The sequence below is a fragment of the Pleurodeles waltl genome, chromosome 8 (genome assembly GCF_031143425.1).
Source record: "Pleurodeles waltl isolate 20211129_DDA chromosome 8, aPleWal1.hap1.20221129, whole genome shotgun sequence".
Classification (NCBI taxonomy): Eukaryota; Metazoa; Chordata; class Amphibia; order Caudata; family Salamandridae; genus Pleurodeles; species Pleurodeles waltl.
In genome coordinates, this window is record NC_090447.1 from 314,068,398 (window position 1) to 314,092,594 (window position 24,197).

General features: G+C 41.4%; 1 protein-coding gene across 6 annotated transcripts in view; it reads right to left on the minus strand.

The window, feature by feature from the left end:
* Window positions 1–1,055: 1,055 nt before the first annotated feature.
* The window catches only part of DCAF6 (DDB1 and CUL4 associated factor 6), a 622,202-nt gene continuing 599,060 nt past the window's right edge, over window positions 1,056–24,197 (minus strand). For 3 of the 6 annotated variants that reach the window (XM_069204156.1, XM_069204153.1, XM_069204157.1), the window contains 2 exons: window positions 20,929–21,034; window positions 1,056–1,486 (listed from right to left, as the gene is read on the minus strand). In XM_069204156.1, coding sequence (XP_069060257.1) covers window positions 1,422–1,486; window positions 20,929–21,034 — 171 coding nt within the window. In that variant the 3' untranslated portion in view covers window positions 1,056–1,421. The remainder of the gene's footprint in view (window positions 1,487–20,928; window positions 21,035–24,197) is intronic. The other 3 variants (XM_069204155.1, XM_069204152.1, XM_069204158.1) reach the window with 1 other exon arrangement.

The following is a 24,197-nucleotide window of genomic DNA, read 5'->3' on the forward strand; positions in this document are numbered from 1 at the left end:
TGGTGATTGTTTGGCTGGTGTGCACTGGTTTGTCGAGGCTGCTGAGGTTGAGGATTGTGGGTCGAAGTTGTATTTGGTGGCAATCCTGCTGTGAAAGTAGTCCGAGAGGGTGTTGCAGAGTTCTTGGGAAGGGTGGATTGTGTTCTCTGTGGCTGCAGGGTTGGAGTATTCATTGACAATTTCAACAATTCTTTCATGCAGTTGGCTGCAGTGTCGATTCAGGCTGTGATGGGTGCTCGCTTTGCTTCCTTGATTTTCCGGTGGCAGTCGCTAAGGGCTACATTTTGGGCAGCTCTGTCAGACGGGTTCCTGGTGGAACGCCATTGTCTCCAAGTTGGTAGCAGCTATGCTTGGTGGTTCTGAGCTCTGGTGTGTACCAGCTGGCTTGTCTCGAGGTTTTCTTGTTTCTGGCTGGCTTCAGCAGGGTGACACTGTTGGCACATTCACACTGAATCCCATTTGGAAGCATGCACTTCTGCAGTCGGATCTAGAAGTTCACCCCATCCCACGATTTGATATGCAAGAGCATATCATCATTTACCAGTGATTGAACTGTATAAATACTGATATTTAGGACCTGATTTGGAGCTTGGTGGATTGCTTACTCAGTCACAACGTGACTAATATCTGCTTCATTGTAAATGGATTATATCCTATGGCTCTTGTAATGAGGGGGATGGGATATCTGTCACACTATCAGTCTGCCAAACGCTAGATCAGGTCTTAGAGCGTCTTCTATGTAAACATTTTCATAGTAATTCACTTACATGCCTAATATTCCTAATTAAATCACAAGGGGCTAACATACCTAAAGACCTGATCTTGTGTTTATACGAGCAAATAAAACTAAAACTGAGGAAATGCTTCATTTCTGAGATGATCACAGACTAACAATCCTTGGACTTATTTGCTCTTAAATATTGTAGCCACATTTCAATTTTGATTCAGAACCTTGCTTTTTGCATGTAGATAAATCACCTTTGCACACCAGCCTAGAAAGAGAATTGTGAAACAATCTGCCTTGCAGACCCTTCAAAGAAAAAGCACACCAAAAATAAAGATCAAATATTTTATTATAATAAATCAAAACCACGCATGCAGCAAAATTACAAATTGAGTTAAACCAATATTTTCAATTCATTAATATATTTTTAAATACTTGATCCAAACTCAAACTTTTCAGATTCAGAAAAATATTGCACTTTGTATTTTCTTCACGCCCCGCACTTAGCAAAAAGTGTAAAAACAGTCTGCTTATTCTCTTGCACACACTTCCAGTCATGCACACAGAACTCAAAATCATACATAAAGTTATCCAAAAGCAAAATCTTAAAATTGCACTAAGGTTTTGTAAGGAAAAATATAATAGATGTGTTTTACAAATTCTGTCATGTCTAAGTGCTTTTGCAGATAGAAGCTTGCTACTCCTCATCTTCATTTTCAACGTCTTGTCCAGATCCTTCGGACCGGTCACCCTCCAACCGATCTGTAAATGAAACATGTGCATAATTAGTTGCTCTTAATATAAAGAAGTGTATATCACTGGTAATTATGTTACTAAATCCATACCCATAAAACAAACACTCACTGACAATACCAATAAGCCTGGCTTATAACTGGTGACTCTTCAATTATTGATGAGTTTAGTCACTCATTAAGTCAACATACATGTGCTCTGTCACTCTTCCTTGCACTCATACATCCGTTTATCCACCCACTGAGTCATTCTCGCATCCTCCCACTTACCCATCCACAATAAAACAGTCATGTAAACTCAACAAATACATGGAAGATAAATTAAAAGAATACAATTATAAAAAACAAATATGCTGCCATGCAAACATACTGGCTCTCTTGGAGCAAAAAACAATTATACATCGCACACAAAAGAATTCTAAAATGGACGCTCAGTAAATATCACACTTGGGAGCCATCTTCAAATGCTTAAATGTGCAGTGTATCTTCTGGAGGCTCAAAAAAGACAGAAGAAAGAAAGAAAACTAATAAATGAAAAATGGAAACCTAAAGGGTTGGCCACCAGCTCAGGCAATGAAGCACACTCATTTTCAGGCAGATGTGATCATGCAAATGCCTTTAATCACGGAGCAATAGAACCACTAAAAAGAAATGGGCTAACAGATTGCCAGATGCAGTGCGTGATCACGGGGAGAAGCAGAATGTGAACAACACTACAACACACAGAAAAGGGCTAACTCAAAGACCTTCTCTATAATTATAGGTATGTAGAATATTGTTATGTTGTATTATTATTTTTTACTTTTATTTATCTATTTTTAAAAGGGTCTGACAGACAACTACAGCTAATGACCCCTCTTAAAGTAGTCTATCGAGGACTAACAGAAAGTAAATCCTCTAATCCCAGGGTTTGTGAAATGAAATTCCCAACACCAAAATCCTTGCTTACAATAGTAATATGTGAGATTCCATGTAACAAAATACCTGCTCTGCTCTTTTAATTCAGATGGGCGATGTCAGGTATGATGGCTGAGATACTACTTACCATGGAAGAAAGTTTGTGAAGGTGTATGGAATTTCTCCTAGCTTACAATCACCCAGTTTGAAAATGATGATGTATCTGAAGCTTAAAGATCAAGAGGAATTTGTTTGAAGGATTTGGTTGTAATTCAACCTGGTATTTCGTTACTCAATACATGTGGAGTTTGTCAAGTTGTGTGAGTCAATTTTGACATATTTGATGAGATGGATTCATCAGCATAAGCTAAATGAAGATACACAAAATATGCATTGACTGTGAGATTTGAATGTTTTCGGCTGGGGGATCTAAATGCTTTCCACAATTTGATATTGGCAACAAGATGTATTCAAAATTGTGATTCAATGACCAAGAATGTTTGTAAACCTGATGAAGTCTGTTTACCTGATTTATAAAACAAATACATTTTATGTATTGTTTTGTGATGTTAGTTTTGTAAACAAAAAACATATAAACCTGTTTCTCATCAACTGATATATATGTTCTTTGTGTTTATTTCTGATGATGCTTTCTAACATTTTTTGTCCAATCAAATCAAATTAATCTTTATTCAGCTAATATTCTCAGCCATAAAAGAATGAAATGATACGCAGCAAAGTTAAAATACATGTCAATAATACAATTTAAAAACATAATCAAACCATCTAAAAATCCTCATGAGATATAAGATCATCGATATATCATTGATCTCTCCTAACGGGAGAATTTCCTTTAAATAACACCATTCCCAGACATTTAAAGAGCATACTTTCTTCATATAGCAAAAACATCTCTAATATGACTAAGCACCACAGTACAGATATTAAAAGAGGATAGACTCTGCAGATACTTTTGCCCCTCCTTATGGGATGAGTAATGTTTATTCAGAAGAACAGGGTGCACGAATCTCAGCTTAGGAGACTCATTCAATGTGCAAAATAGCACAAGGTGCAGGGTAGATTGTGCAGTCAGCCAGTTACACAGATGGGGAGGAAGGAATGTATGCCAAGAAGCACATACCGGGAAGGCCACCAAGTGGGGGAATGTGTTAAGCCTTAACCTGGTAAGGTAAAATCTATGTTCTGATTTAACTATCCACAAGAGATATAATTCTTAGTTGGATGTCATACTAATTTGCATGTACCTCATAAATGTAGGGCTATCTAAAATAGTAATAAATATAGCTTCCTCTTAAGCTGATCCAAAGAAATCAATTAATTTTATTTAAGAGTTAGCAACAATGTTCTCTAGCTTATCAAAGAGGTGCATGCAACCTAAACCATAAAATGTATTTTTATATATGAATAAATGCCATACTATCCCATCCCAAACAATCATTTAATATTTCCCTGGAAAATTTAGCTTGTGGGATACTCAATATCTTCATCCATAAGAATAGGGGATCCAACTTAATGCAATCATCTATGCATCATACTCCTAGTTCAGTGTGAACAATGAAGCTTGTAGTTGCTCTTGGAACGGCTATGAGCCTACACAAAAAACTGGGTTCAGAAAGCCAAAGTTTACCCCCTGCCGAGAAACCCAATACTCCAGCCCCATAAGTTCCAGCAGCTACACATTTGCTCTTATACAGCTGAACCAGTTTGCGTGCCAGCTTCTGGCCCAAGTTCTTTGCAAACCTAAATATTGACTCTCCTACTACCTTCATTTTTATTGCCCTTTGAGATATTAACCAATCCCATTTCCCATCTGAATCAAATAGGATGCCAAAATAGATAAATGTTTTTTTTTTTGCAATTGGTCTGCCCCCTTGACAAAACGAATATTTTCGGTACCACGTGACACTACAAATGATTTCTGATGGTTTACCTTGAGCTTGAGACCCCCCCATAAAATCGTTGAAACCATCAAAAATTTTTTGCAAAACATTTGCTGTATGCGCCAGAAGGACAGCGTCATCTGCGTACAGCAAAACCAGAACCGGCTGATTGTCAATTTTTGGCACATTCTTAGTGCACCTGCTTAATGCCATATCAAGAGAATTAATATAATATAAAAATAGGAAGGGGGCAAGTATGCAGCCCTGCCTTACTCCCTTATCTACTCTAATTGGGACTATGCAGTCATGTCAACATCAGGGCAGTGAGCGCTCTACGGGCGACTAGAATGCAAAAACCCAGCACTTTCAAGATAATGTAATTTATGCATTGTGCTGATATGCTGTTGTTTAACCTTTTGCATTGCAGAGTTTAATTCTGCAGACTTATTTTCAAGGTGCTTATAAATACTGTTCATTTGCAATGTATTGCTGCAGGCTTTCAGGGTGTGGTCCCTTTCCAGGGCCTTCTAAAAGCTTTCCCTGCAGCATGGCTGGGTGTGGTTTGTGGGCTGGGCCAAGACTCTATATAAGGGAGCCAGCGCCAGCCCAGCTCCACGTGGTCACTATTCAGAGGTCCCGGTGCAGAGCAGAAGCAACTTCCTGAGCACCTGTTCCGGAGGCCTACTTAGATCTTCCAGGCCTTGCCCTTTCACTTTGTTGGTGATTCTTGGTCAGGGCCGTAAGACGGAGGTCGGGCTGGGTGCCCCGATCCCGTTCTCGAAAGCATTCGAGTTCTTGGGCCTAATCTGCATGATAAAACAGTTTTGCTCTTGTGCGTGTGAATGTGCGTTTGGTGTTTCATGGCATTTACATGACACTTGAATCGGCAAGACGTGCGATTCTTTGCTCGTTTACAACTCTTGATATTCATTGTGCGCTACCATTTTATGGCATTTACAAGGTAGCATTCGAATCAGCAAGTCGCGCGATTCATTTCTTGTGCGTAATCCGTGTTACTCATTGTTCGCTACCATTTCATGGAACTTACAAGGTAGCATTCGAATCGGCAAGACGCACAATTCATTTCTTGTGCTTAATTCATGTTGTTCATGGTGCGCTATCATTTCATGGCATTCACATGGTGGCATTCGAATCGGCAAGACGTGCAATTCATTTCTTGTGCTTAATTCATGTTATTCATTGTGCGCTACCATTTTTATGGCATTCACATGGTGGTCTTCGAATCGGCAAGACGCACAATTCATTCCTTGTGCTTAATTCATGAATATTCAGTGTGCGCTACCATTTCATGGCATTTGCAAGGTAGCATTCGAATCGGCAATTCATTTCTTGTGCTCAATTAATGATATTCATTGTTTGTTACCATTTCCTGGTATTTATGTGGTGTCATTCGAATCGGCAAGACGCGCAATTCATTTCTTGTGCTGAACTCATGTTATTCATTGTACGCTACCATTTCATGGCATTCACATGGTGGCATTCGAATCGGCAAAATGCGCGATTCATTTCTTGGGCTTAATTCATGATATTCATTGTGTGTTACCATTTCCTGGCATTTATGTGGTGACATTCGAATCGGCAAGACGTGCGATTCATTTCTTGTGCTGAACTCATGTTATTCATTGTTCGCTACCATTTTGTGGCATTCACATGGTGGTGTTCGAATCGGCAAGACGCGCGGTTCATTTCTTGTGCTTAACTCATGATGTTCATTGTGCACTACCATTGCATGGTATTTACTTGGTGGCCTTCGAATCGGCAAGACGCGCAATTCAGTTCTTGTGTCTAACTCATGTTATTCATTGTGCGCAACCATTTCATGCCATTTACAAACTCTTTTGGAAATCCGCAATGTGCGCAATTCAAGTTCCTGTATTCCAAGAAACTAAAGTGCTAGTATTCTTGATGTTATATTGTATGTGCATAATAAGTCCCTTAAGTACAATTCCTATGAAATTATTTTCTTGTCCTCATGCAAAAGACTATGCTTGAATTTGAAAATGTAATTCTAAAAGGTTCAGATGTTTCTAATCCATGTGTAACATTTCATTGAGAAGTTAATTGAAAAGTTGTATTAATCCTTCTTGATTCCTTCACAGGTAACCAGACATCTTGAGGCCTAGTTATTTAGTCCATGCTTAAGTTATCCGTGTTTCCAGTATGACAATGCTTAGAATCATAGCCTAGTAATGATTAATATGATATAATCTTGATATTGTGCGTTTTAACCTTTTGCTATCTACAGGTCTCCTTCCTAGCTGTTCCCTGCCTAATCCCCTTTTCCCCACTTGGACTCTCTTAGCCTCTGTGACATTCTAATCAGAGTATTGGAGCTGTCTTGTGGTGGAAGTGTTGGGAACGTGCGCAGACCCCGAGGATCTGGTGACTCTGACAAGTCACCATTCTTTGAATAGTGAACTCTGGTGTAGTTTGCTGATGGAGTCGCTTTATGAGGTCCAATGAGGTGTATCTGTATACGCCTCCTCCATCACTGCCCATAATAACTCTCTGTCCACCATATCAAAGGAACAGGAGAGGTCCATGAAGGTCATGTGCAAGCCACCCCCCTTGGCCATCACATATTTATCCACGATAAGTGTAAGATTCATCGCCTGCTCTGGAGTCCCCAGGCCCGGTCAGAAAACGTATTGTATTGAACATAAAAACAATGTCTCCTCCCTCCAAAACTCTAATTTCCCCAGAATCACCTGGCCAAAAATCTTCACTGTTGAATTAATCAACGAAATTGAGCGATAACATGCGGGTGAGTTCTGGTCACCCTTCTTATAAATGGGGACTATTATTGATTCCTTCCAGGAGGCGGGCGGTCCATTTTCCACCGCTGCTCTCAGCACATTTGTAGTCAGTGGGGCCCAGAAGTCTATATTGGCTTTAAACAGATCAACTGGAACCCCATCAGGACCGGGCCCTTACCTGTGGTTGCACTTTTGATGGCATTAATAACAGAGGGTAAATCCACAAAGTCTGCATCCCATCCTTCCCTGAATTCATACCCAGTTTCTTCACCAATTGGCCTTTCCTTTTTTCCACTCTTGAAAACCGCACATAAATGGTCGACCCAGTTCTGTTCCATAATATGACATGTGATCGCATCAGATGTACTAGATTTACAGAAAGGGCGATTGGAAATGCCCCAAAATAGCTTGAGATCTTTTATTTGGACGGTCTTCTGTAAGTTCTCCCATGCTTCCATCCTTACTTCATGTTTTCTTTGTTTGAGGGCTTGAGTGTATTTAAACTTTGCCAGTCTGATGTTCTTGCTATTCCACAGGCTACTATTTGTATCCCCCTTGCTGGGTGCTTGCAGGGTGACAGTACATTTGCGTGAGAACCATGAATGGGTTGGCCTAACGTCCGTGGGACTTCTGGTTAGCCCCCCTGATATGAATTTACAAAGACCCTCAAACGGTTCTAAAATATTAGCCGAATCATCAGACACCAAAAGGCAGCCATAGGCCTCCTTATGGTTTCTTGAGATCAAATTTTCAAAAAAGCCACTGGGGTTGAAGGAACCCAACTGTAGACTGGAAAAGTTTTCCCCCGGATGGTCTTACTAAATAAAAGGAATGCAATCTTAAGCTAACCGGATTATGATCGCTAAAAGGGAGGGATAAAACCTCAAAATCCATAAGGTGCTGGCCAAGTCTCTTGATAACATCACAAAATCAAGTATAGAACCCTTTCCCATGCCTGTAAAGGTGTGGTGGGGGGTTTGGTCAGCCTGTCCTTTGGCATCTGATGAAAACATCATTTTTAATGATGAAACCAAATGGTTGAGGGCTTCACCATAAACCGTATGAGCGAAATGCCCTATTTCGCCATCTATGTCATTAATAATCCACATATGCGTCACCCATCATGGGGACATTTAACAATATTAAAATCGCCTGCCCAGATAATTGAGCTAGGAACATTCCCTCTATCGTCACAGTCTACAATTTTCCTACCTAACGCTTCAATAATATGGATTGGGTGTGATGTAAAGAAATTAAAATAAAAATGTATCAAAAAAATGATAAACTTACTAGGAGAATACAATTGTAAAATTTAAAAACATGGGCTTGAATCAATTAGCTTAGTCTCCACATTCCTAAGAGAGCTAGCCACAAAGATAGCAAGTCCCCTCTTCCCTCTACCTGCAAAACTGCATTTGTACAATAAGACTTCAAACAGCTTATGACGATGTTATCAAAGGTCCAGGTTTACTGGTAGCAGATTATATCATAGATCCCATTAAGAGTCAACCAAACCTTATTTTGCAATTTGTTCCAAACCACCGCAATATTACAGGACAACAGATCCATGCCTTTACTGCTACCATTAGATTCAAATGCATCTAGATTATCTATAAGGCATTTTTTGGGGAGAGTTAATTAGCCACAGGTGACACCATCCTTGTCCAGTTCGCTTAATGGCTCACATGGTCATTCTTGGCTGAGTCAGGTTGCAGTTGGAATTGCATGATTTAGGAGGCTATTTGTCTGGGTATGATTTGACCTCTTTGGTCTACTTGCCTGGTGAGAGGCTGAATGTAAATGTCTATAAAAAATATCCTAAAGGAAAAAACTTTAAAGGGTCAGGCTTTATCATACCAATGCATGCTTGAAACAAAATGTCCCTGTGATCCTGGGCTTGTGAAAATTCACAATCACTATATCACCCGTGTCTTCAGAGGACCAATGCCACCCACTCTCCTTAGAAGTAGGATCTCATTTACAAGGTCCCCGGGAAGATTCACCATGCGTTATAGCCAAAACAATACCTTATTCTTAAGAGATTCTACTGTTTCCCAGAAACCTGGGGACAGCTGAGGTATGTTTGCTGATAGGATGATATAGGGGCATGAGGCTGAAGGAAGCTCTATCACAGGAAAGTGATTCAGGTCACCAGAAATACTATCTTTCCAGGATCTCTTACTTAAAGCTGGTGATAAAGAACTGGGCCTTTGAGATACATGCTCAGGGGAACATTACATTACTGATGGTTTATTGCACTGAGTTAGGTTTTTATGATCCTCCCCAAAATCCCTGTTGCTTATCTTGAGTGAGCTCTAGAGCTGTTGGGGCAACAATTGAGTATTCATGGCTCCAGAGGGTTGTGAATCCTTTCCTGCTAAAAGTTGACTGACAGATTGCATAGTGGAATTTACTGTCTGAGCCCCCTCGTCCTGGTTTTCTTCGCCTTCATTAAGATATACGAATTGGTGGAGTTGCGTTAAACTCACTTCGATGCTTGTGAGTCTCTCACAAATCGGTCGCAGTTTAGCATCCAGTGTCTCATTTATGCTTGCATTAAAACAATACCAAAAATCGTACTGGAGGGAGGGAGGCTGAGCTAAGGCTGACGGCACAGTCGGCTAAAGCATCTGGCTACCTTTGCTACCATATCCACGCTCTTGCTTAGATGCTCTTTCCCACTGCTTGGGAGGTCTCTCTTCCGCTGCCTCCTGTGCAGGTACAAATGAAACTTGAGGAGAGGTATTAGTAAGGCCAGGATCCCCTTTCTGGAAGATGACCGCTGGTCCCAACCCCTCAATAATAGGCTCCCGGAATCCCTGACCTTGGCACCCATTTGGTGAATCGGGTGCCGGTATTGGAAGTATTATGGCTCCATTGTGTGCTGGAATGTTTGCTCCCAGGGAGTCTGCTGTAGTCGGTGAGAGGGTTGTTGGGGGGGTGGGGGCGATTTTGATGCCTGGTCTTGGCCCGGTCTTCACCCGGACACGTCCCGTGCTGCGGGAGTGTGATCGCACCTATGTGGCATGTGTAGGCCTGTCCTGGTGCTGAGGACGCTGGGGGATGAAGTCCCACCCCAGCTGCTTGGCCCCAAACAAAGTCTCCTGCTGGATCGGCGTCAGGCTAAGTGTCCTGAGCTGCGGTGTGTGACCGCTCCTATGTAGTCCATGTAGGCCTGCCCCGGTGCTGAAGAGGCTGGGGGAGGAAGTCCCATCACAGCTGCTTGGCCCCAAACAAAGTCTCCTACTAGAATGGCATCAGGCAAAGTGTCCCGTGCTGCAGGAGCACGACCGTGCCTGTGTAACATGTGTAGGCCTGCTCTGGTGCTGAGGAGGTTGGGGGATGAAGTCTCACACCAGTCGCTTGACCCCAAACAAACTCTCCTGCCGGCTCATCAGGCAAAGTTTTCTTTGTCATTCTGTAGATTGGCAAGACTGCTGCCCTTTCTAGGTTGAGTTGTGCAGGGCCAACTGGATCTGAAAGAACCCAGTTTCTGTAGTTAGTAAGTTAAGCCTACTGACCAATGGAATGTGATATATTTTTTCGAATGAACAAATCTTGTCTATGCCCTTTATCACTGGCTCATGACCGTAAGCAACTCAGGCCTTCTATGTTGGGCAAACATTTTCCTACAGCATATCATCAAGTATAAAGTAAAGAAATTAGAAATATGTCGAAATTTAGAGTTACCAGAACAATAAACAACTATCTCTACAAGAGCCTAACAAAGATCTCACACTGTAAATCTTCTATTGCTGGGTTTATTCATAGCGGTAACCCACATTAGATCCCTTGCCTATTATTGTAATCTGTGACAAACAACGTAACACGAATCCTGCCTACAGATTGAACATATTTCTGTGACACCCTCACCCTTGTAGGCCTATTGGTTCCAAAATGTGCTTTTCACCATAAATAATTCTGGCCTACCAGCTTTGTCAAAGATTTTCATAATAGAAAAATAGGACAAATAGCCAAACAACATTTCAAAACAATGAAAAAGCCTATTGCCTTTATCACTGGCTTGTTGCCATGAGCAATTCAGGCCTACTGTATTCTACATACATTTTCCCATGATGCAACAATTTGCATAGAGTCATAAAATTAGACATATGTGCAAAATTGAGGTTGGCAAAGCAACATACAACCTTTTCTAAAATACTGTGACAAGGACTCACAAACATCAATTCTTCTACTCAAGGGGTTTGCTGCTGTGGGGGTAACAAACACAAAAACCCTTGCTTACTTTGGTAATCTGTGAGATTTCATGTAAGAAAATGGCTGTCTACAAACTTTAACACAAAGTAATAACAATCCATCTTTAAGGCACATTGGATTCAACATATGCTTTTCACAATAAATAGGTCAGGCTTATTCCATTTGCCGCACATTTTCATAATAAACACATCAAGAATTGATTCCATATCAATGGCTTGTAATCCTAACCAACCCAGTCCTGCTGTATTGAGAATAAGCTTTCTCACAAGGCACAAAGCTCAAAACAAGCACTCTTCTTCAGTGGAAGCATACAACTTTTGCCCAATCACAATCTGTACTCAAGGGAATCAATATTTGGAAGGAGTCAAAGGCCGTCCCTCACTAATTCTTCGTAAAGCTCTTTTTCTGTGGATCACAAAATTCCTGGAGACAGATGTGCTGTCAAGCGACACCTAAAAATTGGTAGTTTGCCATTCCTTAGTTTTCTGAGTGCAAGCCTAACTAAATGAAAAAGACTGGTCTAGTATCACAAATTAAGGTGCCATCATACTCCACACAGGATCTCGCTCAGATGCCACACTCAGCTCCCAAATAAAAGTTAGTTATTGAGACCAGGCAAACAAAACTGAAGTGATAAGGAAGATATTAGCATTGCCACTGATATTGAATGTAAACTCCAGGAGGGAAGAGCTAAAGGCAGATCGATTCCTACCCATTTGCTTCTTTTCCACATGGCTTTCACAGCTTTGATGTTCACAACTGAAGTATCACTTCCAAGATGGTGAAAGTAAGTGGGAGCTGAGTGGGGTCTTTCAGAATGTGTCTTCAGACATTAAGTGCCTGGGATCAAGCAAAGTTCTTCAGAGAGAAATATACTACACCAAATGATTTCAAATGGGAGTTTTCTCTAACAAAGTGAATTTTATGAAGATTTAGTTTTAATCACATAAAAGCTGGCACATGTACTACCTGATTTATAAGCAATAGCCGGTCCTGTAATACAAGTCTAAAAAATTAATGTTTCAAAAACTGTAGTCTTGAGTCGGTCTGTATCAATACTTGTGGGAGTTAGATTCAAGTAAAGCCCTAAGTACCAATGAATAATATTCACAATACATTCAGACTTATTCTGAATACTTAGCAAGAAATTGAACAACTACCAAATTCTTGAGGGGAATAACAGTGTTAAGGGGGCTACTTGGCTGAACTCATGTACCTAAACCACAATGCTGCCACATGTATATCACATACATTAAACACTTCAAGACAAACGATAACCAGACTGGATACCTCCAATAAAGAGAACTATAATTGTAAAAGTGGACCTAGCAAAAGTATAATTGTAAAAGTGGGCCTAGCAAGGCAAGATATATCCATTATACTGAGACACAAACAATCATAAAACTGAATTACAGCCGTGTCAGGATATCACTTTTCAATATCTATCTGTTTTTACTGGTCACCCAAAATGTATGGCTGGCTGAAAAACGTAAAGAAATTGTGTTAAAAAAGGTCTGCAATAGACTAAAGTAATAGTAAATTTATGGGAAGTGCAACCATTTCTATGAGTGTTAATAGACATATTACAATTAAGGAGAACTCAAGATATTCAACAATTACCATTGGCAAATACAACTAGAGAACGTATCAAATATGGTAGGAAATCTAGCTTTTCTGCATGAATACCCATTTTTTCGCCTTTTGCTGAAACCTATATTTTTGCTCGCTTTACTTTAGCACTGTTAACCAGAAGTAAAATGTATGTGTTCCCCTTTTAACATGGTCGAATTTTCATACTCCTAATTGGTATACTTAACTTTCATATGTCTCCAGTGCCTGGTACAAAACATACCCAGGGCTTGGAAGTTAAATGCCACTAGTGGAATGCAGCACATACTGTGCCATCCATTACAGTGGGAGTGTAAACATGGCTTTGGGCCTACTATTGTAGCCAGACTTTAGCAGTATAAACACTGCAATTTGAACTGTCAAAATAAATCCTTTTGACGGGTCAAAACTGCCCATTAAAATATTAATAAGTCACCTCTATATAGGTCTTGTCACTCACAAAGCTGGGTGCAGGGCATTTAAAGTCGGACATGTAGAAATGTAATGTAAACATGTCCTTACAGTGCTAGTATCCAAAAGACATATTCACTGGCTACCCCATAGAGAAAGCCCAAGAGTAGATGAAAATACTAGTACTGTATCTCCGGAATGGGGCTAGCCAGAGAAATAGTTAAATATATTTAATAGTGGTTAAAAATCCAGTTGGAGTTTTAGTAAATATTAAGGAAAAGTACATTTTAGAAAGTTACCTTTTCCTTGTCCCTGGAGGCTAATTTGCATTTGCTCTCAAACTTCTTCAAGTCAGCGATTAACTTTTTTATAGGTGTGAAATGCTTCCAAGCAGCAAATAAATAGGCTGACGTGAATTGAAAGAGATGACTGTTCTAAACCTCATAAACATGCAGGGGGAGGGTTGTGTCAGAAAGACAATGGTCCCTAGTAATAATAGTAACAATGAATAATGCAAAATGGCAGTTTTAATAAATCATACAAATATATACACAATTTAAAAACACATAGCGGTGCAGCGAGTACAAGTGTGGACAAACATGCTTAGTGCTCTCTTTTTAGGTGATACACTTAGAGGATTAAAAGTGATCAACACATGTATCAACAAATCAAGAGTAGTACACCCAGCAAGAAAAACATATATTCAACAAATGAGTTAGTGCCCAGGTTTTAATAGTCAACAACATTTCGATCCCATTATGAATGGTAGCATCATCATCAGGACTCAAAACAATATAGAGAGCCCGAGACACAGAGATTCAAAACTGGATGATGAAGAGTACACTAATGGAGATGCCAAAATGCCAGAGATGAACAACATCAAATAAGGAGAGCAAGGATAGGCCAAGGAAATTAAGAGACTGCCTGTAAAAGAAGCCGAAATAACCAAGCGGCCTCAGATGGGAGGAAACTTCAGCAAAGAGATTGCCACGATCAGTGCCTCCGTTTCGGAAAAGACTGCGATTGGTCAAAGACGTCACCAAAGTTCATGTTGACGGGTGATATGACCATGCTGCCCCACTTAAGGAGAAGCGCAAGACAAAAAGATGCTGCAATCAGTGCCGTGGGTTGTGAGCATCTTTTTTTCCCCACTAAAGAGTGTCAAATCCTGCTTAACAGATCTGCAGAGTTTACATATAATACTGGGGCACACTTGAAAGGAAGGAAACGGGATGCAAAGATAATTCTTGTGTATACACTGTCTGGGTTTATAGGGTGTACAGTGGCTGCTTCAAACTGGATTTTTTGTTAGATGTAGGTAAACACTAGGATTACCACAGTACACAACCCAGCCTCTAAAGTCCAAGTTTAGTATGGTTGGAGACTTCCGTCATCTTGAAAATGCTGAAAGTGGGTAGGATTGGCCACAAGAACGTTTATCCGATTGGATAGGCCATGCCCAGGAGTCATTCACGCCCACTAACTTGTGCCAGATATAAACTGTGGCACCTCCAGGCTTCCACTTCAGAACACTGCTGCACCTGAGGAAGAACAGAAGAAAATTTGACCTGCTTACTGTGACCAGACAGCACCTTTGAGGGACTGGATCTGCTTCCTCTTACACCCAGAACAAAGAAATGAACTTCAAGGGTTATAAGGTGGACCTCCTGTTAAAAATACAGGGACAAAACAAGCTACAAGACGCCTTTTCCAGCAACTGCCCAGCTGACCAGTGGCAACCTAACCTGGACTGGGCCCTGTTAACTGCCTTCCCTTAGGTCCTGATGGAGGGGCTTGAGCTGTGTTCTCCTTTGGTCGCTTGGAATTGAAAGGATTAAAGTCAGATGATAGAATTTGTGACCAGGACAAACTTGTTGGTGTATCCGACCCACACTTCATTGCAGTCAGCCTCAAATTGATCCTAGGTCCCGGGTCTAGGGCGAGCATGGACTATCATTGTCACTCTGTGCTTCTAGGTGCTATTCCTACTTAAATTCTTACTCCATTTTCATAATTCGGTTTAAGATTTTTATTGTGTTGCACTTCAACTTTATTACTGTTTTGATGCTGCATAAATACTTTACACATTGCCCTAAGTTAAGCCTGTCTGCCCTGTGCCACAGGTAATAGGGGGTTGAGCTCAGGTTCATTTACTGACTTTAAGGGTTAACAAGATAAGTGTTGTGATTATTCCCAGTGGCAGGTAGTCATCACCCCAAATAATAAATCAATTTCATACAAATATGTTGGAGAACTCTTTATCTTTGACCTTTGAATCTTCAATCTACAGCCAACAAGTGACATTAAAACTATTTGTAAGTCAACACACTTTCTGAAAATTATGCTTCACAGGAAATTCTAAGTAAAACTAAAATAGAATTTCATATCATCTTAAATAACAAACCTGCTTACTTAACCAGAGCTCTGAAAGCTTTTAACCTTCAACGAAAGCAGAACACTTGGATGTTCATCAGGCATAAAGGTAAAAAAACAAAGTATGCCAGCTGTAACAATAGACTATAACACTATAGGAAAATGCAACCCGTGCACTGCCAAACTTATGGGTGGGGATAACTAAATGTTGCTGGAAACACAAACTGAAATCAACTGTGCTCTAATACGATTTGGAATCAATGCACTAATGCTAATTATGCTGATACATGCACCTATTGTATCATTTGTGAGTGTAGCTGTATAATGGTTGTGGGAGAATAGACAACAGAAGCAATAGCTCCAAATATATCCAAAATGGCATGAAGAACTACCCCTTGTGGTGCGAGAAAATGACTCTTTTTGCATAGTCAAGTCCATTTTTTTTGCTGACAGACATTGCTTGATTTTTAATTCTGCACACTGGGATACTGCTGCCCAGTTTCCAGAGTATGTGCTCAAATCCCCTAAAATATAGTAACATTTGCTATTACCCAAATGACACATTTAACTTTATAGTAAGGCCATAGTTCATGGTGCAGGAAATACACACATAGCATGGACGTTAAATGTCATGTGTGGACCGAAGAACTTATTGTACCATCCACAGGGCTGACAATTAAAACATGGCTTCAGGCTTACATGTGTGGCCCCAGTGCTGCAAGGTTTACACCAGTAGGCAGGACTGTTAAAATAACCCTTTTTGTCAAGAAGAAACCTTACTTTAAAAAATTAAGTAAGATATCCCTAAGTAAGCCTTGTAGCTCACAAGGCACAGTGCATTGTATTTGAGAGGGGAGCATGTAAGAATTTAAAGTTGTCATGTTCCTACAGTGGCTAGCCCCTAAACGCAACTTACTATGTATATGGTTGTAGCTGCTTCTATGAGAAAAACTAAAGTGCAATTAAAATGATATATACACATACATATAGAGCGGAGAAAATAGCTTGGGTCTTTTGAAAGGAAAACGTGTGTGAGGTATATGAATCAGGAAAGGCAAGTAGGGGGAATTTGGGAACGTAATTAACTTAAAACGGACCAGAGTGAAGCCTGCCTCTTCATAATTAAGCTGAAAGCGAGATAGAGGGAATAGCATCCTTTTGATCCTAGGTCATACTCTAACCATTCTGGCTTCATCCCAGTGGAAAGAGGGCCTGGTACCAAAACCACATTGGTATGGTTGACGAGGAGGTGACTGCTCATTTCCTAAAACACACCCTGGTGTGGACCACCAGCCTTCTCAGAGGCAGAAATGTTCTGATAAGTTGGATTTCACAAGGAACTGTGCACTGTGAGTTAGTTGACAGTAACACAAACACAATATGCTGCAAAAGAGAAAGCGGCTCCAGCTAGGAACATTAGGCCCATAGGTTAGGTAGTGGAAGGAGTCCCCCATCCACTGACTAGTAGAATGTACAACTGCACCTCACCCCCAACTCCTCAGAACATGCGTCTGCCCCCGTGGATGAACAGTAAACGGCTAGACCTGCTCCCATATATGCCCCTGACATAGAAGTGGACTTCAGTGGTCAGTTGGCTGACCCCCTGTATTGCTATAGGGACATTAAAAACTGCAGGAGGACTTTTCCTGGAGTGACTTGCTGACCCGTTATAACTTCACACTGACTGGACCTTGCTGTTGGCCTCCAATGGACGGGGTTCTGGCCCCTTAGTGCTGTTCCATAGGTCCCGGGAACCTTACAAGTGACCAAGAGGAACTGTTCCAGAAATTATTTGATAGAATATTTTAGCCTTTGCTTTTAATCCATTTCTTCAGGAAGCCAATGATATGTTGTCCTCTTCAGGCAGACAAACGTTTTTAATATTGCTCCAGTGGGCCCAGCTCTCAGTGTCTTCTTTCGTGCTGTCCAAAAAACGCTTTTGATCTGTCATTTCACATATTTGCTGTTGCAAATCAGACTTTTGTGATTGCAGCACCTCCAGCGTACACTCCGACTGGAATACCCTGTCAGCCGGTTTTTGCAATACTCCTGTAAAAGTCCTACATCTGAGGCCACACATCAATTTTGGTTTTGAGACATGACATTGTCCAGTTGCTTATAGGACGGTATGAAGACTGCGGGCTTGCACCGGCAAGTCCTTAGATCAGTTTTCTTGGGGTATTGGCATACTGTAGACTGATGAGCCATTTTGAATGCTTGGAGCATATCCATCCCCAGCATCACCTAGCTCAAGTAGATATCTGGATGAGGCAGCCAAGCATACACATCAAACTTACCACAGACCCCCAGTCTAGTATGAGCTGACCAGCTGACCCTTCAGAAAGTAGCAAATCATAGACCTCAGGCTTACTTTCTTTAGCCAACCAAGAAGAAAGGATACAATTAGTGACAGCAGCAGATGCAGCCTGCTAGTAGTAATTTCCAAAGAGGCCCAGATTCCACAGCTGCGAAGAGGCTATTCAATAGTTGAAGCAATGAGCATTCAGTTACCTCTTTGTTGTGTGGCCCAGGTTCTTGACAGTAGAACTGGCACAACATGCAAGGCCTGCATGTGCTTTCCAGCCGCTCATAAGTGAGGTCTTCAAAGCGCCTTGGCATCGAGGGGAAACTGCTGCAGGTGCCAATGTTATCTGTATGATCAGAGAGTGCAAGCTGTAGCACAAGAAATGTAGGCTCTTTTGCATGGAGCAGGCTCCAGACCTTTTGCATAGAGTAGGAAAGGAGAGTAGGAAAGAGCTGTGTCATTCCTTGTGCTTCTCCCATGTGCAACAAGGTTCAGGTGGGAGGTGGTGCGCCAATTATTAAGGGGGGAGCCTACAGCCTTGACTGGCATTAAGGCAAGGGGGTAGAGGGTGCCAAGGAAGTAGGATATGCAAGGGCCTGATAGGGAAAGTGTCTCACTCATATTCTAAGAAAGGTCTTTCCAGCTGCCCCACATGTACCTGTCACTTAAAAGAGTAGCAACACGTCTGGTCTCTTCTATAGCCTCTGTCTCGATCGAAGCAGAGCGACAAGATGGGCCCGAATTCCCAAGCAGAACTGCCTCTCAGGGTCTAATAACAGCCACAGGTGCAATAAAGCTGTCCAATTAGGCCCAAGCAGCACTGAAAAAGAGAAGTGTGTCATCTCCATCCAGGGAGCGCACCCTCTGCCTCGTTGGAGCTGCAACTAGCTGGAGCAAGCAATGCTCTGACTGCTCCAGACACGCATGCAGGCTCCCCTGGGGCTTAAATCAATTTGGGATCTCTGGCTGCAAGGTCAGTTGGTATCACTCCACAGGTGGTGCACCCTCTCTGTAATTCAGGCCACAGGGCCAGTTTGTTGCCCCAGGCTAGCTGGCTAGGCCCTACCAGCACCGGGAGAGAGGCAACAAGGCAAACAATATATCAAGGTTGTGCTCCACGGCTAGGACTAGACCCCAGCACAAGGGTCACTGCCTCCTCTGTAGCGCAGGCCCACAGGCAGGTCCCAGCCATGAGGCTCAGCAAAAGCACTGGGCGTATCTTCCAAGGGATCCCCCCCGTTGACCTCTCACCAGTCATAGTAACTGCCCCTAGTCACTGTTTTTCCAGTTCAATCAGGATGGTGCATAAGGGTGGCCCACCGTAGGATATGGACGAATTGCATTGGCATTGGGTCAGGAGCTCTCTCACAAGATGTCCTGCACTTTGGCTGCAATAGCCACAACCACCCCACCACAGTTCATAACTCTGTAAACTGGCTATTCATGTCCACTCCTCCAATGTTCAACACAACTACATATTCAACACTTTTATGTGAGGTTATGTTTGTGCTTTATAAACCTATTACATTGGAAGGAAAAATAGTGCTACAAGTGAACACACTGGAAAAATGTAATAGGTTGTTTAGGGAAAAAAAGAATAGAAAAATCTTATCTAATGATTCCGAATTTTAGCTTTATTTATACAGACAACAGTAAAAAGAAACAAGCATTGGCAAAGCTAACAGGACTCGCCTTTGGCTTTGACAAAGCAGACCTATTGGCTTTGCAAATGCTTTTTTAAATTGCTGTCAGAAAAGGATTATTACTAATGTTGAACAGCATTGGTCACAAAAAATGGAAAAAAGCGCAATGGTATGTATGTGTGCATACATCATACACACAGTCGCGGTGCTGGGGGGGGGGGAATTAAATGAACAAAAAAAAAAAAACCACTTACTTCCATCGTCACCGCTATCACACGGCTCCATCCGCTCCTCTGCTGCAGGCACAAGCTTTGAGCAGCGTCAGGATTGGCTGGGAGCACCCAGCCAGGGCGCTCCCAGGCAGACTGGGAGCCTGTGCATACTCTCTCCAGCCCGGCAACTGTGTTGCTGGGATGGGGAGAGCCTACTGTACATGCGTGTTTGGCCGGCCCAAGCCGTCTGGCCAAAACATACATGAGCACTGAGGTGGAGTGCTGTGCACTCACCCTCCGTGCCTATCACAGCCTGTGGCCACCCCTCTTTTACCAAAAAACAATCATAAACACAGTTTATGATTGTTTTTTAGTAAAAGGTTTGCAGCTGCTGCTGCTGCTGGCTGCAGACAACGCTCTTCCGCCCTAATGGAGGAGCCGCACATGCATACACACATATTCATTATGTGTCAAAGCATGATGACTTATGTGTATGTGTGCTTCACCATGTATGCAAACATACGTTACGATACAGACATGTTTTTATCACACCAAGAGGGCAGATGCTCATTTTGGGTTAGTATAGAATATAAAAAACACTAAAATGAGCAAAGAAACGCCTTTTGAGATATGAGTGGCTTGGCAGCATACTGCAGCTGCCAGGCCCTTCAGAGAAAAGATTTTAAAAAAGGAGGTGGTATGGGGGAGGGGAATGTGAGAGGGAAGAGGAGAGAGAATGAAAACACCTGCATTTCCACGGAATGTTAACAACAAAAGAGGAAAAAGGTAGTTCTCTGAAAGTGAGCAGGATAAGAGTCATCCAATAAAAAGAGTGGTAAAGAAGCTATTCACCAGCTGTGAGACAAACACAAGCAGAGTAAGCAAAGCCATCAAATAAGAAGCAGAAAAATGAGCTTATCAAGAAAGCTAACCCATGATAATCAATGGTCTCACCCAGAGCCCACTGTTAAGTACTGGAAAAGTCCAGAACAGGGTTTTTCAAAACCTAACAATGGGAAAACAAAATGAGTAAACAGCAAAGGTATCTGTACAACATAAGTGATCTGAGTGAACTAGTATATTAACAATGAATGGCTAGATGTATACCTGCTCGTATATGGTTCAGGGATGCCAGCATTCGCAACATAAAAGAAGCAGGTACAGTGATAGTATTCCTTGTCTCCTCGAGCATTAACTCGTTACGAGTAATAATCTGTTGGGCAAAAAACACAATATTTAACTCAATTAACTGTAATAATCAGCTGTAATAAACATTTTGCATTAAGAGGCTCTGTTACAGAGATGAATATCTTTAGAACTCAAATGAACTAGTAAGAAGCATTACAATGCAAAATTGGAAAACACAAAATGACCAACACAAGAGAAATGTAATTAATAATCACAGATATGTGCTATTTAAATCATACTGTATACTGTTATAGTAGAAGTAAATTCAGCCTGCTGAAATAAATAGTTACAAGGCCAAATCAAATGTTCTCTTTAATTTGCATTGTATAAAAGCAATCAACCAGTCTCGCAAAGCAAACATTTTGTTCAACATTTTAACTTTAACGTACATTAATGAGAAAAGAGTACTTTATCTCTAGTAACTGTTCACGTGTAACGGTGCTTGCGTCATTCAGGGCAAACATCATGGGGGTGGCATGGTGACAGAAGCCACCCCTAGAGCTAAGGGAATCCCTGAGATTCACCCGCAGACTACTCTGCATATAAGTGACAGGCAGGGAGAATAAATGGGGTTTTCTTAGCTCCAGAGAGGGGAATACAACTCTCATAAATCCCATATTTAGAGGCAAGATGGTAATACCTAACAAGCATTGGCAATGCAATGGGTCTCGTGTTTGCTCGAGTTAGAGCTATTATCGTTGTAAATTCCTAACTGGACTTTTCTTGCACATAAATTGAAAATGGAAAGTAAAACTGTTGACATAAGCGAGCTGATTCACAGCACCATGGCCGCCATGAGTATAACCGTGAAGGAGAGACACAAAAGGAAAAAGAAGTTTGCTTGCAGTCAAAGACATCAGGAAATGTGCAATTATCCATTTAATAGAGTCAAAGGTGGTAACAAAACTGTCCCAAGGAGGGAAAAACGTAAATCATTTACCAATGATAACAAAGGATATTGGAAAGGCAAGCCCATGTACGAGTGATAGTGATGGGCATGCAGTGGGCGTGGTTAAAAGCCCACAGATAGATTACAACAGGCCACAGTGCTTGTACACTCAATCTAAAAATGACTTTCTCAAAGGTGTGAAGGCACTGTTGACCTAAGGGGAATTATAGGAGGTAGGTTCTAGTCACCCCAGCACAACATTTGGTCTAGGAAAGGAAACCTACCTCTCTCCCGTAATGCAAGAAATGGAGTGAAGACAGAAATGAAGGGCCAGATCAGTGCAGTGGGTGCCTGTACTTGCAATTCTTTGCCTACCACGAGTGTCAAAGCGGGGCAACCACACAAATCTACAAGCACAGTGGATATTGGTTTCATTCTATTTAACTGGTTTGCTTTTAGTCGATAGTACAAAATAAAACCGAAAACCCTAGTTATATTTAAGTTACATTACTGATTCCTGAATTGCATCTGCTACTCACGCGTATGTCATGGCACTGAAAAGACAGCTGAACAAAGGACATGCGATGCTAGAAGGTAGTTGGTAGCAGGGTGAATTGCTTACTTCAATGACTGCCATAATGAGTACTGGTATACAAGTCAGCCTTTGGTTGGCTGGGTGTGAGAGGATTTCAGCTCCAGGCTGCCCAGAGGTCGAGTTTGTGCGAGTGGAGGGCAGAGGAGGAGCGCTATGTAGCACAATGGAGACTGCTGTTGTGCTGGACGCACAAGATACACGCTCAGATAAAGACCGGGCCCATCTGCGCCTAGACAAGGTTAGGCTGAGCCACGTCTCTGGACTTCTTTCTTTGCCTTGCTCTCTCTCCTCCTTAAAACTCTCTTTCAAACCCAACAAGGGGAAAGAAAAGCACCCTCAATCATGATGTCATGCGTTGTGATGTCACTTGCATACTGCCTAACTTGGTTAGTGCCCCCACTTAATCTTTTTTTTTAGGACTTGTGCCCTGAGTACTTGTAGTTGCCTAGGATCACAACATTTAGTAAAACAGGGAAGGCAAGATTTTATCTTTTCACACTATAAAATTTAGCTACCAGAAATGTATCTCTTTCTAACATTTACACGTAACGGAGATCCGCCCCAAGTGCAGACGTAAAGATACTATTTGTAAATGCCTTTTGTGAATTAACAAAAATCATAAATTAGACGTCTAAGTTTACCTTTGTGAATTGGGCCAAATGGTTTTTATCTAAGTAATAAAGGGTTGGATTACAGCGTGGATAACAGGGAGAAGCCACGTTTCATTTTAGGCAGTTTGTCTAGCGTTATTAGTCATGTTGTTGTTATTGTAACATACTTAAGCATATTGAAGTATATTATCTTTTCTGTATTTAACATTCTCATTTGAGTTGTATTATATATATTTTTTTAAATTAATTTTCATTTTTTATGAGTAGAGACAGAAAAAAATGTCAAATAAAGAATAACTGTTACATGAGGGTACATTAGTGGTAGGGCCACAAGAATTATGCAGCAGGGGAGGGCCAAATTATGTGGCAGCGTTGACTAAGTTATGCAGGCAGAAGAGGCAAATTATGTGACATAATGTGATAGTATTTCATTATTTTGTCATTTTTACACTTGTTAACACTTTCTGGGCTTAGGTTTCACCTCATTAGTACCAGCTTAACACCTAAATACCGCAACAAGCAAAAGAAAGGTTAGCAGTCAACGTTTGCAAAGGGACCTTCCACTGTGCCCCAACATGTGTTGCTGCGCTTTTAGTAACTTTGGAACAGTTTTTGTTTAAATCTGCAGATGTGAGATTTTGTGTCAAATGCGACAAATCCATAACTATGTGAAAAACACTGCAGCGCATAATCACATAATTCCAGTGGCCCTGGTGATAGCCAATCCAGGCATCAGAAATATAGTGTTTTTATCAATGCATTTGCATAAATCTTCCCATATTTTATAATGTTACAGGACAATACAGCAGTCCTGGTCCATAAGAGCCTGTGTAAAAGGTCCTAAATAGCAAGATACAGTTTGACTGTAGCCATCACAGAGGAGTTCCATAAAAATACATAGGAACTAGGCTGAAGGCTGAGTTAATTAGATCGAAGCTGTCTGGTTTGCTAAAGTCATTTACAGGACATTTGGAAAGCTTCCCTGGGAATATATTCCACCCATTACTTACCTTTGGCTTTGCAACTTACATTTGCTTGGTTTCTATCTGCTAGCTGTATTTGATTTAGGCTGTCTGGCTTGAGTTTGTCCCTC